Source organism: Panthera tigris, chromosome A3 (genome assembly GCF_018350195.1).
Source record: "Panthera tigris isolate Pti1 chromosome A3, P.tigris_Pti1_mat1.1, whole genome shotgun sequence".
Taxonomy (NCBI): domain Eukaryota; kingdom Metazoa; phylum Chordata; class Mammalia; order Carnivora; family Felidae; genus Panthera; species Panthera tigris.
The window spans coordinates 120,537,793-120,552,624 of NC_056662.1; the positions used below are offsets into that span (position 1 = coordinate 120,537,793).

General features: G+C 35.6%; 1 protein-coding gene across 6 annotated transcripts in view; it reads left to right on the plus strand.

Moving 5' to 3' along the window:
• ATAD2B (ATPase family AAA domain containing 2B) overlaps window positions 1-14,832 on the plus strand; it is a 165,482-nt gene that overhangs the window by 28,725 nt on the left and 121,925 nt on the right. For all 6 annotated transcript variants that reach the window (XM_042982418.1, XM_042982415.1, XM_042982416.1 and 3 more), the window contains 4 exons: window positions 448-550; window positions 2,585-2,693; window positions 4,881-4,997; window positions 7,309-7,384. In XM_042982418.1, the coding sequence (XP_042838352.1) occupies window positions 448-550; window positions 2,585-2,693; window positions 4,881-4,997; window positions 7,309-7,384 (405 nt within the window). The remainder of the gene's footprint in view (window positions 1-447; window positions 551-2,584; window positions 2,694-4,880; window positions 4,998-7,308; window positions 7,385-14,832) is intronic.

The window sequence follows — 14,832 nt, forward strand, 5'->3', positions numbered from 1 at the left end:
GTATTTCATGGAGGTCAGTGTTCTCTAATTTTTAAAAAATATCTGTTCGGTTAACCTTATGTTGGCTTTAAACTTTTTACAGATTGTTTATCCTATAAATTTTCTTAACACCATCTTCAAATAAAAAGATTGAATTCTTATTATTTTCATTGCCTTGGATCTAGTAGTTATTTATAGTGGCATTGTGGAGTTAAATATTTGGAGTATTATGAACAAAAGTTCTATTTTGTAAGTTTTAAATATATTAAGGTAGAAGATGTTCTGGATTTTTAGGGGGGACATTATCTTCTGATGGCTGCTGATTCAGAAAGATGTTTAATTAGGATGCTATCTACAGTTACATATCAGAGATAATTAAATTATACTTTGATGAAGAGTGCTCTTTCATGTGTATGCCACATGTGGTCTCACAATTGTCTAAATCCTAGTTTTATTATGTGATTGTAGTACTGCTGAAGCTGTACTACAGGAAATGGACAACATTAACATCAGACGGAATCGTCGGTCAGGAGAAGTAGAACGACTTAGAATGTGGACAGATACAGAATTTGTGAGTATATTTACTTTAACAACCTTTGCAAATATTTTTTATTTTGGTTGAGGGATTCAGATGGAGAGTGAGCAGCACTGGATTTTCTTAAATTAACAGAATTGTTCCTTTTCTTTGGTTTCTCTTTAGTTTGGGATTTTATGTTTTCTTCTTCTATCCTTAACTGTATTTGCTGCAACCTTTCCCAAAAGATTCCCTAAACTTTTGCCAGAACAGTTACCTTAAAGTACGGCTCTGATTCTGTTACTTTTCTTTTCTTTTCTTTTTTTTTTTTTTTTTTTTTTTTTTTTAGTTTTTTTTAAGTTAAGTTTATTTATTTTGAGAGAGAGAGAAGGAGAGAAAGAATCCCAAGCAGGCTCCACGTTGTCAGCACAGAGCCTGATGCAGGACTTGAACCCACGAACTGTGAGATCATGACCTGAGCCAAAGTCGGACACTCAACCGACTGAGCCACCTGGGCGCCCCTGATTCTGTTACTTTTCTGATCTGAACCTTTGATGTTCTTTTTATTGTGTACTGAATTAATTAGAAATACCTTGACCTTCATAATCAGGATTCAACTTTATCTTCTCACACACTATTGCCCAAGTATAAACAAATAATTCTTCCTTTATCTTTTACTTCTGGTAATACTGTTGGTTAGGGACTGCTGTAGTCCTACCTTTGTTTCATGGTTCATCTCAAATGCTGCCTCCCTTCCCCTTAGCAACAAGAGGATCATCTCTCTGAATTCTAGAGTATGTTGTACCTTTTTTGTTTTTAAAGCATTTTTTAAAAGTCTTTTTAAATTTTTTTTATTTTTTTTTATTTTTAATTTTTTTTTTTTTTAACATTTATTTATTTTTGAGACAGAGAGAGACAGAGCATGAACGGGGGAGGGGCAGAGAGAGAAGGAGACACAGAATCGGAAGCAGGCTCCAGGCTCTGAGCCATCAGCCCAGAGCTTGACGTGGGGCTCGAACTCACGGACCGCGAGATCGTGACCTGAGCCGAAGTCGGACGCTTAACCGACTGAGCCACCCAGGAGCCCCTAATGTTTATTTATTTTTGAGACAGAGAGAGACAGAACACGAGCAGAGGAGGGTAGAGAGAGGGAGACACAGAATCCGAAGCAGGCTCCAGGCTCTGAGCTGTCAGCACAGAGCCCGACGTGGGGCTCGAACTAATGAGCTGTGGGATCGTGACCTGAGCTGAAGTCGGACACCCAACTGACTGAGCCACCCAGGCGCCCCTTAAAGCATTTTTTTTTTAATGTTTATTTATTTTTGAGAGAGAGAGCGTACACAAGGGAGGGGCAGAGAATGAGGGAGAGATTGAATCCCAAGGGATTGAATCTGTGCTGTCAGTGCAGAGCCTGATGCAGGTCTAGAACCCATGAACCGTGAGATCATGACCTGAGCCGAAATCAAGAGTCAGACACTTAACCAATTGAGCCACCCAGGCCCCCTACTACCTTTCTTATTTTTTAAAAAATATTATTTTAACATTTATTTATTTTTGAGAGAGAGAGCGCAAGCAGGAGAGGGGCAGAGAGGGAGACAGAATCCCAAGCAGGCTCCAGGCTCTGAGTTGTCAGCACAGAGCCTGATATGGGGCTTGAACTCAAGAACTGTGAGGTCATGACCTGAGCCGAATATCAAGAATCAGACACTTAACTGACTGAGCCACCCAGGCACTCCTACATTGTACCTTTTTTTTTTTTTTTTTTTTTATGGCATTTAACTTGTTTTACTTTGTTTTATAGTTACCTGTGACTTATCTTACTCCATCCTACTAGGCTATAATTTGCTTGAGGGAGAAAGTGTGTTCATGGCACTGTAGTTTTAAATTTTCAAATATTTTGTAAGTTTGTTTTATTTTTCCTCCTGACTCTTAACATTTATTGATTTCAGGAAGCTCTGTTTTTCATGAATCTGTGTCTTGCAAATAGGTGCTCAGTAAATTTCAAGAGTGGTCATATCCCATTAGGTTAATGATATTTATAGCCAGGAATAAATTCCATGTTAATATTTGACAGATTTTTCTCTTTAACAGGAAAACATGGATATGTATTCAAGAGTGAAAAGGCGAAGAAAGTCACTGAGAAGAAATAGTTATGGGATACAAAATCATCATGAAGTGTCTACTGAGGGCGAAGAAGAAGGTTTGTAAAGCACCTTATGAAATAAATACTACAGAGTTCAGGGGGGAGGGAAGAAAATTATATACAAGTAATACACATGTAATATTGCTGAGTGGGTGATTTTTGGCTTTAGAGGTCTGTATTGTGTAATTTGGAATAATTTTTATTTGATTGGCATTCTGAGTTTTCACCTTCATTTGGAAAAACACCTTTACACTATACATCTTTATGTAATTTATCTTATTTGTAGCTAGCTATTGGTAGCCCTCCACTGACCTAATCTGGTGACATTTGCCATGAGCTGATTTGTTGTTAGGTGAGGCTTCTTTTGTGTTTCTAATTGGAAGCCCTTATCCACAGTCACCTTCTACCCATATTCTCTGAATCTCTGATTATTTGGGCCCCAAATTTAGTTATGGACTGAGGAGTCAGTGGTAAAATTTAAAGAAAGAGGGACTGCTAGTTCTAGTGGAGGGAGTGGTACTGCTCTTTTCCAAGGCTTGTCTGGGTTCTGAACTAAAGAACCCCAGCTGAATTTGTGGGACTGCAGCTAGGAACATGATTAAAGTACATTTGCCCTAAAGATTATAAATCCATGACTAGCACACTGTAGGTTTTAATTCTGTAGGTGTTAATCTTCATTGAAATGGATTTTCAGAAGATTTGGTGTATTGTAAATGAAGGATAGTTTTATTTTACAAGGAAATCTTACTAGTTCCTACTATGTGTATACCTTTGATGGACAGGAATGGGTTTATTTCTCAAATTCTGTAATTAATATATTATTAGCAAGTTTTGAAGAGCTGATATTTCTAATGAAGGTGCTTTATTGAGCAAATATTGTTGTTGTTACAGTTAGAACCTCTATATTGCTTCCTTTGGAGAAAATCAGTATAGGCCAGACAGATTTATAATGTGATTTTTGCCTTTTCATTAACTGAACACCTTTATAGAGTTTTCAAAGTAGATTTGCCATGTTTAGAATTTCTTCCCATAATAAATAGTGTGTTATAGTGCAGGTGTTTCTCAAAAAGCAATATTTTTCGAAGGTTTAAAGAGATTTATTTGGGTAGGAGTAATTTAGATAATACTATATTTGGTGATTTTGTCTAGAACTTAATAAAAATATTTATAAACTTAGAATATGCTTTCGGATGTCATGACTAAAATATAAAGTGCTTTGCATTTTAGTATCCTATTTCACTCAGTATCACTAGTGGTTTTATGGTTTTTCCTGTGCTTTAATATGGTTGTTATATTGATAATTCCTATGGTTAAAAAGTTAATCACAAAGTGTATTGCATTTGAAGACCATAAACCAGTAAATTTTCATATGACTTAATTAATTTTTTAAAAGATTTTATTTTAAAGTAATCTCTATACCTAATGTGGGGCTTGAACTCAAACCTGAGATCAAGAGTCATAGGCTGTATGACTGAGCCAGCCAGGCACCCCAGACTTTTATTTTAAACTATAAATGGATGTCATATCATAGCTATAGCCAAACCACTTTTTAAAAATAAACTTTTAGATTTATGTATGTTATAATTTATTTTTAAATAAGCTTTTAAGATTTATGTATATTGTAATTTATTTTTAAATGTATAGTTAGGTGAATTATAAAGTGATCACTTATGTCAAGAAATAAATGTATTAACACCCCAGAAATCTGCTTCATGCTCCCTCCCAATTCCTACCTGCATTTTCCTACCAAAATAGAACTAATTTGTGCTTATCTCTTGTCAGCAGGCCTAACAAACCATTGTATTGCCAACAAAAATTGCTCTTGCTGTAACATTAGTAATTATCTTGTAAGCATATTTTTTTGAACTACCGAGTGGTATTTGAATACTAACATTATTCACTGGTGGATAACTGGGCATTAAAATGAAGTTTGCTCTAGTAAAATTTTGATTTGTCTTCTATTATACCTTTGTATGACCAAAGAGATTGAAAGATCATAAGAATACCTAGGTTATTTAGCAGAGAACTGTATTATTTGTTGGAAAGGCTTTTTTTTTTTTTTTTTTACATCTATCTAGGTTGGTTTTTAATTGTAGTGATACATGCTGTATCATAAAATGTTGACACATTTAAATGTTACCTGTGCAGAAAGAGTAAAAGATAAAATGTAAATATTCAGTTCTAGAGTGAACCATTCCTTGTGGATTAAAACAGTTCTTTTTCCTTTTGTGTGGGGGAAACTAGAATCTCAAGAGGAGGATGGAGACATAGAAGTTGAGGAGGCAGAAGGGGAAGAAAATGATAGACCATACAATTTGAGACAAAGAAAAACAGTGGATAGATACCAAGCACCTCCAATAGGTAAGAAATGCTGAATAACTTCGTTTCTTTTTAAAATTTTTTTTTAATGTTTATTTATTTTTGAGACAAAGAAAGACAGAGCATGAATGGGGGAGGGTCAGAGAGAGGGAGACACAGAATCTGAAGCAGGCTCCAGGCCCCGAGATGTGAGCCCAGAGCCCGACACAGGGCTTGAACTCATGGACTGTGAGATCATGACCTGAGCCGAAGTCGGACCCCAACCGACTGAGCCACCCAGGCGCCCCTGAATAACTTCGTTTTGTAGTTGAGTAGCTTATTCTGTACCACCCCTTCAAAAATACAAGTGTTGTGGAGTTTAAAGTTTTTATTTATTTATTTGTTTATTTAATACTCTTAGTTTTTTTAAGTTTATTTATTTTGAAAGAGAGAGAAAGTGTGAGTAGGGGAGAGGCAGAGAGAAAATCCCAAGAGGGTCCACACTTGCAGTGCAGAGCTCAACATGGGGCTTGATGTGAGGCTTGATGCAGGGCTCAAACTCAGGAACCTCGAGATCATGACCCAAGCTGAAGTTGGGTGCTTAACTGACTGAGCCACCTAGGTGCCCCAATTCACTGGTTTTGAGTTTATTTACAGGGATTATGCAGTCATCACCACTGTTTAATTCTAGAATATTTTTGTACTTCTACACTTTCATCCCCCCAGCCCCTGGCAACCATTAATGTACTTTCTGTCTATAGATTTGCTTTTTCTGTGACCTTTTGTGTCTAGCTTCTTTCGCTTAGCATAATGTATTTAAGGAAGGACTGAGATATTTGTATGAGATACTCAAACTCTTATGCTCTAAAATGATGTTTGATTCTCTGGAAGGAGTGAATCAGAGTTACTATGGCAGCCCTCTAGTACATGCAGCCTAGGTATGCAGACATTACTCCAGTTAGGAGCCATTATCACAGATAGCCTTGTTAATAATGGGGGAGATGTGTAAAGATAGAAAAAAGATTCTGAATCATTTCTGTTTCGATTAAAACAAATATTGAGGTATGAATGAAATACAGTTTACTGCAGTTGCACATATTTAACATGTAGTTTGACAAGTTGGAAATACCTTAGATATATACCTATGAAACTATCATTACCATCAAGGTAGTGAACATGTTTATCAGCCCCCAAAATACCTTTCTGCCTGTTTGTAATCTCCTTCTAACCTTCTTATGCCATCCGCATCCCAATCCTGAGGCAGTCACTGATCTGATTTGCTTTCTATAACCATAGATTAGTTTACACTCTTTTGAATTTTATGTACAATATACCCTTTATTGTCTTTCTTTCACTCACCATAATTTTAAGACTCATGCATGTTGTTGAATATAACAATGTGTTTCTTCTTGTACAGAGTAGCTTTCCATTGTATGGGTATATCATAATTTGTTTATACATTCATTTGTGGGTAGATATTTGGATTATTGACATTTCTAATATTTAGTTATTATAAATAAGTTGTGAACATTCACGTGCAAGTCTTTGGGCATATTTTTTCATTTTTCTTATAAACACTGAGGAGTGGACAGCTGGGTTTTGTGATTAGGGTATGTTTAATATGCTAAGAAATTGCCAAACTGTTTTCCAAAGTGATTGTACCAATTAGATTCTCCCTGAGAGTGTATGGGAGCCCAGTTGCACCATTCTCTTGCCAACACTTGCTACAGTCAACTTTTTGAAATTAATTTTAACACATAGTTATTGTAGTTTTAATTTACATCTCCTCAATGACACTGAGCATCTTATGTGCTGATTTGCCAGTGTTCTCTCTGGTGAAGTGTCATTTCAAATCTCTTGCCCGCTGTTTCCAATTGAGTTGTTTATTTTCTTAATATGGAGTTTTTTGAGAGTTCATTATGTATTCTGGGTATCAGTCCTTTATCAGATATGTGATTTGCAAATATTTTGTCCGTCTGCAGCTTATTTCTTTTATTTTCTCTTGTTTTCTTATTTCTTTCACTTATTTTCTTAGTGTCTTTCAAAGAGTAGAATTTGTAATTTTGATGAACTCCAATTTATTAATATTTTTAATGGATTATGCTTTTGGTGTGGTAACCAAAAAAAATCTTTGTTTAACCAAAAGTCACAAATACTTAATTTAACATCTTTTTAGAGTGTTTACTTGCAACTTAAGGTATCCACAGAGTTTTTATTTTTGTTGTGCTCCTTCTAGATAGTATTTGGAACTTGAACACCTGTGACTAGCTTTCATTGAGAAAGTTAACAGAAGTAATTTCTACTCCTTTGATAACATCAATTTATCAATTTGTTATTAGTTATTTCTGTGTTGTCCTTTTTTATTTTCTTTAAGTCCCAGCTCATCAAAAAAAGAGAGAAAACACGCTGTTTGATATTCATAGATCTCCAGCAAGAAGAAGCCATATCAGGTATGTTTTGTTGGTTTTCAAAAGGAGGAAATAATCATATCTGTCATTTAGATATATCCTTTAAATAATATATAACAAAATTTCTCATAATTAGAATATAGGTATTGATAGTGTTAATAATGCCAATGAGGGACTAAATGGTTTCTTTCTCTTCTTTGCTTTTCTTTCTTTGCTTTCTTTCCTTTAAATGTGTATTTATTTATTTTTGAGAGAGACAGAGAGAGAGTGAGCTGGGGAGGGATAGAGAGAGAGGGAGACACAGAATCCGAAGCAGGCTCTAGGCTCCAAGCTGTCAGCACAGAGCCTGATGCCGGGCCCGAACTCACGAACTGTGAGATCATGACCTGAGCTGAAGTTGGATGCTCAACCAACTGAGCTGCCCAGGTGCCCCAATATCTTTCTTTTTTTAATTAGTGACTAGTAGTTATTATGCTACATGTGACTATTTTCTTCCTGGTTCAGTTTGCCTGGAATAGTTACTGTTTTAACAATTATGTTCCCTAATGCTACATAGCTCTCTGCTCTCTTGGTAGAGTTGAATCTAAACCACTCACATTGCTTTCATTTGAAACACTGGTTCAGTTAGTCTTTCCTACCTTTTTTCCCCCTTTTGCCCTTTCTTTTATATATAGATACAAAGGACACTGGTTTTGAAACTGTCTTATCTATTATGTTTTCTGAAAAGGTAGTATACTCATGGAATATACAATTAATAAAAATTTAAAAATAGATATGAAGAGCTTCTTTTTTTCTAGTTTTAGTAGTCTCTCACTCTCCCATAGTAACATATGTTCATATACATGTATGTGTGCTTACACATTGTTAGCCCTTCTTTTTACACAACATATATTGTGCACGTTGTCTTATACCTTGTTTTTTTCACTTAATTCATTTTAACTGTCTTTTCATTTCTGTATAGTGAAATTTCACATTTATGTTTATAGTTACCTATTACATTTATAGATATACTCTAATATTTAAATTAGTCCTTTATTGAGAGATGTTTTGGTCTTTGTTATTATAAAATAGGACATAATGAATAGCCTTGCACAATCTTCATTTTACATGTTTACAAATGTATTTGTAGGATAAATTCACAGAAGTTGGATCTCAGAGTTAAAGGGAATAGGAGATTGTAACTTTGATTAGTTTGCAAACCACCAAGTAGTGTATGAAAGGGCCTATTTTCCCATGTTTCTACAAACAAAATGTATTTTTAAACTTTAGCATTTTTGCCAGTCTGAGAGTTGAAAAGGAGATCTTGGTTTATTTAAAATTTCTGTATCTCTTATCAGAGCATTTTTTCATATGTTTAAAAGCCATTTGTTTTTCCTTTTTTTGAAACGTGTACAAAGTTTACCTATTTTTCTAATAGATTGTTTTTCTTTTATCTACTTTAAGTAGTTTTTTTACATCCTGAAGAGATTAGTCCTTTGTCATAAATTGCCAATGTTTTTCCTTGGTTCAGACTTTGTCTTTTTTTGACATTGTTTTCAGTTGTCTTTGCGAAGAGGTTTTTATTTTTATGTAGTCAAATTTATCAAACTATGTTTTTAAGGCTTTTAGATTTTATTTTATTTTATTAAAAAAATATTTTTGAAAGAGAGCGGGCATGCATGAGCGGAGAAGAGGCAGAGAGGAAGATAGAGAATTTCAACCAGGCTCCATGTTGTCAGTGCAGAGTTTGACATGGGGCTCAAACTCATGAACTGTGAGATCATGACGTGAGCAGAAATCAAGAGTCAGACGCTTAACCTGCTTGAACTACCCAGATGCCGCTAGATTCAAATCATAGTTGGAAAAACCTACCCAAATCCAAAGTTTTCAAGGAGTTCATCTTTGTTTATTTTTATGGTATCATTTTTTTCACGGTTTTTATTATTTATTTATTTATTTATTTATAACATGAAATTTATTGTCAAATTGGTTTCCATACAACACCCAGTGCTCATCCCAACAGGTGCCCTCCTCAATGCCCATCACCCACCCTCCCCTCCCTCCCAGCCCCCATCAACCCTCAGTTTATTCTGTTATTAAGAGTCTCTTATGGTTTGGCTCCTTCCCTAACTTTTTTTTTTCCTTCCCCTCTCCCATGGTCTTCTGTTAAGTTTCTCAGGATCCACATAAGAGTGAAAACATATGATATCATTTTTTTACTTTTAAATTTTGATTCATTTGAATTTTATGGTGTAAGATTTGTAGTACAGATCCAACTTTTTTTCACAGATGGAAAAATGAGTTTTCCCAAGCTCATTTATTGAATCAGTTCGTGATTTCTCCATCGATTCTCTTTGCCACATTTATCATATATCAGATTACATGTTTTGCTCTGCTTCTGGATATTTTTTCCATTCATATTGAATACTGTTTAAGTTGTTGAGGCTTTTTAATATGTTGTAATATTTATAACTAATCCCTTAAATTTCCTTTGAATGTGATTTACATTATTTGTGTTATTTTTGTTTTTAATATTATTCATTTATGTTTTAAAGTGTTATGTGTGGTTCTTGCACATTTATTGTTAATTTTTTCTTACCTAACTTACTTTTTCTGTTGCTTCTGTGAGATTCCCTTGTCATTTTTTTTCCATTATATTTTCTCATTATATTTCATTTTTCCATTATATTTTCTCTCTGATTCATATATATAACAATTTCAGCATATTAATTTTGTGTACCCCTCTTCTTTATTGGGGATTCTCCTAGCTTGTCCATGTTATGATTGATGCTTAAGAAAGATGTACTTTTGTCATGTTAAAGATTTATTTATTTTTTATTTTATTTATTTATTTTTAAAATATTTATTTTGAGAGAGAGAGCATGCATGAGCAGGGGAGGGCAGAGAGAGAGAGAGAGAGAGAGAGAGAGAGAGAATCACAAGTAGGCTCTGTGCTGTCAGTGTGGGAGCTAGAACTCATGAACCGGGAGATCGTGACTTGAGCCGAAATCAAGGGTCAGATGCTTAACCTAAGGCCACCCAGGTGCCCCAAAGATTTATGTGTTTTTTAAGTACTTGAATTTTCTTAAAAAAGAAAAAAAAAATCAAAACAAGAATATTGATCGAATGTTTTCAAATTGTTAAGGTCTATGGAGATCTTTCATCTCAGATTTATTATTAAGATTTATTAATTATTTTAATAGATTTTCTAATGTTGAATCTTTTAGATGCAAGTGCCTTTTGTTTTCTGATTTTGTAATTAATTTCTATATTTGTTGCACTGTGATTAGAGAATGTTGTTTGTATTGTACTTAGTGAAGTTTCCTTGTGGTTGAATATATAGTCTATAGGCATTTGAAAAGAAATATTCTTTATTTTTAAACCACAGGTTGAAACTCAATTAAGTATGTTATTTATCATATTTTTTAGGTTGCCTTTATTATTATACTTTTGTTCATTTTGTATTCTTTTCACTTTGGATGTGGACGGAAAGGGTGAATTAAAGTCTTCCTAGTACTAGGATGTCTATATCCTTTTCTTCTTTTGCGTGCTATAAGTTTTGTTTTTTGGGTGTTGTTGCTGTGTTGAGTTGTCCATAACTACTTACAGTCAGAAACTTTATTATGATTTGTCATTTTGCCTTTGAAAATATTCTCCCTTTGGGGCGCATGGGTGGCTCAGCTGGTTAAGTACCTGACTTTGGCTCAGGTCAAGATCTCGCAGTTTGTGAGTTTGAGTCCCAGGTTCAGCTCTGTGCTGACAGCTCCGAGCCTGGAGCCTGCTTCAGATACTGTCTCCCTCTCTCTCTCTCTGCCTTTGCCCCACCGCACTCTGTCTCTGTCTCTTTCTTTCAAAAATAAATAAACACTAAAAAAATTCTACTTTGTTTCATTTATTTCTTTTATACTAATTTATAGTCTGATGTTAGGTTTTTACCCATATCTTTGTTTGGCTTGTATACTTTTGGTTCTTTTATTTCTCATCTCTCTGAATCACATTAAACATCTCCTGTTTTCAGCATAGAGCCATGTTCTGATTTTGCTTTTAAAGTTTTATTTATTTATTTTTAGAGAGAGCGTGTGTGTGTGCATGTGTGGGAGAAGGATAGAGAGAGAGAGAGAGAGAGAGAGAGAGAGAGAGAGAGAGAGGGAGACAATCCCAAGCAGGCTCCATGCTGAGTGTGGAGCCTGATGCAGGCGCTTGATCTCACAAACTGTGAGATCATGACTTGAGCTGAAACCAAGAGTCAGACGCTTAACTGACTGAGCCAGCCAGCTGCCCTGAGCTATGTTCTGATTTGAGATTCAGTCTAAAAATCTTATTTTCATAATTGTGTCACATTTATTTCCATTTGTTGATATGACTGTTGTTTTTACTTCCGTTATTTTATCTTACTTTTGTTTAGTTTTTATGGTCTTAAGCATTTCACTGTGTGATATTTCTTTCTTCAACATTTTCTCATGGAAATTCTCAAATATCTAGAAGAGTTGGAAGAATTTTATAGTGAATACTAGCATACCCACCACAAAGATTCTACAGTTTTCATTTTATACTTTCTTTTTTTATTTTTGTTTTTATTTTATTTATTTTTAAATTTTTATTTAATTTATTTTTTTAATTTACATCTAAGTTAGCATATAGTGCAACGATGATTTCAGGAGTAGATTCCTTAATGCCTCTTGCCATTTAGCCCATCCCCCCTCCCACAATCCCTCCAGTAACTCTCTGTTTGTTCTCCATATTTAAAAGTCTTTTATGTTTTTGTCCCCCTCCCTGTTTTTATATTATTTTTGTTTCCCTTCCCTTATGTTCATCTGTTTTGTATCTTAAATTCCTCATATGAGTGAAGTCATATGGTACTTGTCTTTCACTGACTAATTTCGCTTAGCATAATACCCTCTAGTTCCATCCACGTCACTGCATGTGGCAAGATTTCATTCTTTTTGATTGCCAAGTAATACTCCATTGTGTGTGTGTGTGTGTGTGTGTGTGTGTGTGTGTGTGTATGTACATGTATATATATATATATATATATACATATATATATATATATATATATATACACACATCTTCTTTATCCATTCATCTGTCGATGTACATTTGGGCTCTTTCCATACTTTGGCTATTGTCAATAGTGCTACTATAAACATTGGGTGTGTGTGTGCCCCTTTGAAACAGCACACCTGTATCCCTTGGGTAAATACCGAGTAGGGCAATTGCTGGGTCGTAGGGTAGTTCTATTTTTAATGTTCTGAGGAACCTCCATACTGTTTTCCAGGGTGGCTGCACCAGTTTGCATTCCCACCAGCAATGCAAAAGCGTTCCTCTTTCTCCACATCCTCGCCAACATCTGTTGTTGCCTGAGTTGTTCATGTTAGCCATTCTGACAGGTGTGAGGTGGTATCTCATTGAGGTTTCGATTCGTATTTCTCTGATGATGAGTGATGTTGAGCATGTTTTCGTGTGTCAGTTGACCATCTGGATGTCTTCTTTGGAGAAGTGTGTATTCATGTCTTTTGCCGATTTCTTCACTGGATTATTTGGGGTTTTTTTGGGTGTTGAGTTTGATAAGTTCTTTATAGATTTTGGATACTAACCCTTTATCCAATATGTCATTTGCAAATATCTTCTCCCATTCTGTCGCTGCCTTTTAGTTTTGCTGATTGTTCTTCCTTGCTCTGCATAGGCTTTTTATTTTGATGAGGTCCCAATAGTTCATTTTTGCTTTTGTTTCCCTTGCCTCTGGAGACGTGTTGAGTAAGAAGTTGCTGCAGCCGAGGTCAGAGAGGTTTTTGCCTGCTTTCTCCTCGAGGATTTTGATGGCTTCCTGTCTTACATTGAGGTCGTTCATCCATTTTGAGTTTACTTTTGTGTATGGTGTAAGAAAGTGGTCCAGGTTCATTTTTCTGCATGTCGCTGTCCAGTTTTCCCAGCATCACTTGCTGAAGAAACTGTCTTTATTCCATTGGATATTCTTTCCTGCTTTGTCAAAGATTAGTTGGCCATACGTTTGTGGGTCCATTTCGGGGTTCTCTATTCGGTTCCATTGATCTGAGTGTGTGTTTTTGTGCCAGTACCATACTCTCTTGATGATTACAGCTTTGTAATACAGCTTGAAGTCCGTGTTATACTTTCTTTATCAAATATATATCTCTACCCATATGTCAATCTATCTTAGTTAAAAAAATTTTTTTTAATGTTTATTTTTGAGAGAGAGAAAGAGAGAGAGAGCGCACACAGGGGAGGGGCAGAGAGGGAGGGAGACACAGAATCTGAAGCAGGCTCCAGGCTCTGAGCTGTCAGCACGGCGTCAAATGTGGGCCTTGAACCCATGAACTCTGAGATCATGACCCAAACTGAAGTTGAATGCTTAACTGACTGAGCCACTCAGTCTCCCCAATCCATCTCAGTTTTTAGATGCATTTCTAAGTATGTTGCAGACATCAGTATACTTCTCTTAAATTCTTCAGCATGTATATCAAGTAACTAAAGTTCAGTGTTTATTTAGGTTTTTTTTTTTTTCTTTTAGGTAAAATTTACACGCAAAGAAATGCACAAATCTTGTGCGCCTTTGCTGTTTTTAAAAAAGTGAACTTCTAAAAAAAAAAAAAAGTGAACTTCTTATTGTAGAATAGGTTTAGATTGACAGAAAAATTTTGAAGCTAGTACAGTGAGTTTCCATATAGCCTATACCCAGTTTCCCTTATCATTAACACTTATCACTAGTATGGTGCATTTGTTGTAATTATTGAACTAATAGTGATATAATATTATGTACTAAAGTCCATACTTTATTCATATTTTCTTAGTTGTTACCCAATGTCCTTTTTCTATTCGAGGATTCTATCTAGAATACTACATACATTTTGTAGTCATGTCTTGTTAGGCTCCTATTGTGTTTCTTTAATCAACTTCATTGAGGCATAATTTATATAAACTTTACCCATTTAAAGTATTTAAAACAAAATTTTTTTTTTAAGTTTATTCTTTGGGGGCACTGGGTGATTCAGTTGGTCGAGCGTCTGACTTCAGCTCAGGTCATGACCTCACCGTCTGTGAGTTCAAGCCCCGAATCATGCTCCGTGCCTACAGCTCAGAGCCTGGAGCCTGCTTCAGATTCTGTCTCCTTCTCTCTCTGCCCCTCCTCGCTTGTGCGCGCGCTCTCTCTCTCTCTCTCTCTCTCTCAAAAATAAAGAATAAAAATAAAGTTTATTTCTGAGAGAGAGGGAGAGAGAAAGGGAGAGGCAGAGAGAGAGGGAGAGAAGCTCCCAAGCAGGCCCTGCGCTGTTCACTCAGAGCCCAGGGCAGGGCTCAAACTCATGCACTTTGAGACCATGACCACCCGGGCGGAAATCAGGAGTCAGACATTTAACCGACTGAGCCACCTACCTGCCTGCCTCCTGGCCAATTTAAGGTATTTAATTAGATAAGTTCTGACAGATGTGTATTGTTGTGATTTCACTGTTGCAATCAGGATGTAGAACATTTACATTGTCCTCAAGAGTTTTCTT